General features: G+C 30.1%; 2 protein-coding genes across 2 annotated transcripts; both read right to left on the bottom strand.

The window, feature by feature from the left end:
• Nucleotides 1-1,500: 1,500 nt before the first annotated feature.
• Nucleotides 1,501-2,217, bottom strand: LOC145753445 (NXPE family member 3-like). The gene has a single exon (XM_082569855.1). It carries the CDS (start codon nucleotides 2,215-2,217, stop codon nucleotides 1,501-1,503), a length of 717 nt encoding a protein of 238 aa, XP_082425981.1.
• Nucleotides 2,218-2,337: 120 nt separating this feature from the next.
• On the bottom strand, nucleotides 2,338-3,301 carry LOC145752926 (NXPE family member 3-like). The gene is made up of 2 exons (XM_082569298.1): nucleotides 2,691-3,301; nucleotides 2,338-2,469 (listed from the first exon to the last, which is right to left on the bottom strand). Exons 1-2 carry the CDS (start codon nucleotides 3,230-3,232, stop codon nucleotides 2,382-2,384), a joined length of 630 nt encoding a protein of 209 aa, XP_082425424.1. The 5' UTR covers nucleotides 3,233-3,301; the 3' UTR covers nucleotides 2,338-2,381.
• Between the last annotated feature and the right edge of the window lie 454 nt (nucleotides 3,302-3,755).

Below are 3,755 nucleotides of genomic sequence, written 5' to 3'. Positions count from 1 at the left end.
TATACACTTATATAATTGGCAACTAGTTATTTAAAAAACATATTTAACTAACTTAGCTGTTAGACTGGGCTGTTAATATTCCTGCCAAACAGATGAGAGATTGCAAAAGGGGGTGCATATGAGTCCCAACCGACAATATGATCACAAAAAAAACAAAATCAAAATACCTGACTGCCTTATTAAGGTTATCTTCTAAATAATATACATAACTCACCAAAGACCATATTATGATAAAAAATGATAGAAAAATTGAATAAAAAAAATGAAAATACGACCAAAATGAAATTACTTATTTATTAATTAAACTTAGTATAAATGATAATATTAGTAATAATGATCTTAACTGATATTATTTATGCAGTCATTTTGCTATCGACTTTATCTAACTGTCTAAACTGCTAAATGCTTAAAATATAATTTTATCCTTTAAATAATTATTCTGTTATTAATTTAATTGTCCCGATGCAAAGTCAGCATTTATACATCAACGCTAGCTGTTAAACCAAGACTGGTAAACAGCGGTAAGACAGTCTGACGGTAAATAAATGAAAACCATTTACAGATATAATGTCCATTTGAAACATTAAAACAAAATAACATTAACTCCTGAAAACTGGACGCATACAAAAAAACATTTAACAGTATATATATTTGTATTTTTAAAATAAATCTTAAAAAATTCTACACAAAAGAAATTGCATACTGCAATTTAAATCAACAACAAATAAACAAAGTGTTAAACATCGTATTATTACAACCACATGTTTGTTAATTTTGCAGAGTTGCCAAACAATTATTTTTTTATTATATTTTTCAATTACATAATTTTTTAAGTTTTTTTTTAATTATTACTGCAACTATTTTTTTTATAATGAATAACTATTATTTATTTTGTTTTAAAAAAAATACTGTGCTTGTGTTTTTATATATAATTGATTTACATTTCAAAATCTTACGATCCAAAAAGATGTTTTTTGTTAAAAACTAAAACTATTGAAACGAGTGTAAACTGATTCTACCGTTAAAAGCAGTACTTATACATTCTTAATATTTATTTCTACATTTTCTAAACGGTTTACCTCAATAAGCAAAAAATATATGATAAACAGGTATTTGCATAAAAAATATGTGAACTTTTGTATTGTTAAACAATTTAAAAATAATAAATTAATCAATAGATCCGTCTACAATACAATTTTAAAACAGCGATTTTATCTATTTATTTAGTTTGCATTTCTTAACAGTTGCCTTTTAGGCTGAATGTAAAGGGTTCTATAATACACAGTTAAAATATAAATTAATAAAATTATTTTTTAAAATATTTCATTTAATTTAAAATAATTTTTTTATATTTACTACCAAATTTAAATAAATTAAGTTAAAAATATCATTGTGCTTGGCGATTTTTATTGTGTTTTTTGTGCATTAAAATATATATTAAATATGTTATGATAACATTATTACATAGATTAAAAAGCAAAGTAAAGAAACAATGTTATCCTATCCGCAAAGCATGCTTAGCATCCAATTGGCTTCTTGATTTAATATTGTTGGGTTCGGATGGTAATCGTTGCTTAAAGGCCACACTGTTGTTAAGTCCCACATGTTTAAAAAAAACACATGATCTTTTAACTCCTTAAACATGTTGCGGTATATTACATCGTACCGATAAAAGAGCCATTCATTTATGTCACCAAGAACATTCAAGCCACGTATAACAACCCTCGTGCCGGGCAAACGTTCGTGTAATCGTTGTATGGCTCTGCGAATACCATGCATGCGATGTATAAACACAGATGGATCAAAACGGTGCAAATGTGCGCCCACGTTAAAAACAACTGTAACGCTTGGTCCACCATAAGTAATTGCGTCTAGACTGTCTGAAATATATGGCATGCACTCGGGCGGGCCTGGATTTTGAATTGGTAAACCGTGTGATCTATAGTAAAATGTTATATTACGAGGAATGCTGTAAACTATTTTAGGAGCTTGCCATGAGTTGCCATCGTAGGGCGTGGTTTTTAATTGCAGTTTCATTCTGCCCATGAACAGATATGGAAACTGTCTTATAGTCGAGTCCCCAAAAAAGTAAACAACTTTGTTTTGAAAACACTTATAGTGGTCCTCAATTGTCAAAGCAGATTTGCTTTTGCAAAGCAACGAAACCCATTTACCGTCCTTTAAGTACCCAGTAGGGTTAACTTCAACTTCTGGCATTTTGAAAGGAAGTCGACACCGGCTTGTACTTCCAATAAGGGAGATGTTACCTTCTGCCATCACTTCTATTGTCGTACCGGATCCATTGATAAATGAATCCACTTTATATTCTTTTTTAATCACAGAAGCCACGTTGATATCATGATTCTTAAAGACAGTGTATCTTAAAGGATGACAAATACCGGAAGGGGGCTTCGTACAAAACCAGGGCTCCTGATTGGTTGGGTGACTGTAATCTTTTCTTCCGTCTTTCTGCAAAAATCAAGAGTATGCAATTTTTTTACAATTTTTTAACAAAACATAATTAATACAATAAATTTAAAAAGGTACTGATTTAAAAAAATTGTATTAAATAGAACAAAACCAAATCAAATGTATTATATTTAAATAAATCTAAATAAAAAAATTAGTTAAAAAATTATAAAAAAAAATTAAAAAAATTATAAAAAATCATTTTTAACAACGATACTTACTTATCATCCGCTAAATGAGGATTACAGGTGACTTTTTCTTCCGATTTTAAGGTGCCTTCGTAAAAGCCATAATTTCTTCGGTAGGTTCTGTCAATGTAATCTGACAGTGCCTCAATAGAAAGCATTAACCGAATTTCAAGTGTAAGCTTGCCTGCGAACATCAACGGCGCAGTAACGGTGTATGTTCCGTTATCATGATCCACTACTGTACAGGCTATTCCATTGTTGGGATGTGGTGAATTTATGGCTTGAATGAGTCGAGCACGAAAATAATCTCCGCCGTAAGTTTTCGTGTGATCCAAGCTATCCCGAGCTTGAATAGTCGCCATTAAGTAGCCTCCCAACTTATGTGTTTTTGTTGTGACTGTTACCGTGGTTTTTTGAGGTGAAGTATAGAAGTCACTCGACCGATTAAAAAACGAGGTCTTGTATTTTTGAATCGTATTTTTCAATTTTGGAAAGTAGGTCGACCAGTGTTCGTATTGATTCGGGTCTTGCGTAAACGAAGACAAGTTAAAATAACTCAGTGGAAGGCCAGCCATATCACCTGGCAATAAACCATAAAACAAAGCACTTGGGTCAGTGATAATCTTGTTTTGAAACAAGTTTTTGAATGAAGTTTTCTCATCTTGTTCAAAACTTTTTGAAAAACTTAAAACAGTATTTTTCTTTCCCACCGGGTATTTTGTGATTGTTTTTTTATGCAACTCAGATGGCAAGTAATATTGTAGATAGCATGTTACAACATAAACTGTTAAAATTGGCAGAAGAATTCCAAGTTTTTTTAAAGTAACAATCATGCTGCGATTTTGTTGTTCTTTCTGGTTTTGTTTTAAAACAACAAATCGATTAACTTTTCTAAAATATAAAACAAGTTTTAAACTTTTAAAAGAATTGAAAAAAATAGTTGTTTTATTATATTTATTTTTCAAGCTTGTTATCAAAAAACGTTTAACTACATAATAACTATTCTGGATTTTGCAAAATTGTTCGATGATTAATTTTTAATTCATCATAACTATATTACGAACATTGTTGTATAACCATGAGGCTCAAATTTAGGCC

Source organism: Corella eumyota, chromosome 5 (assembly GCF_963082875.1).
Source record: "Corella eumyota chromosome 5, kaCorEumy4.1, whole genome shotgun sequence".
Taxonomy (NCBI): domain Eukaryota; kingdom Metazoa; phylum Chordata; class Ascidiacea; order Phlebobranchia; family Corellidae; genus Corella; species Corella eumyota.
This window is presented reverse-complemented; position numbering and strand designations above follow the sequence as displayed.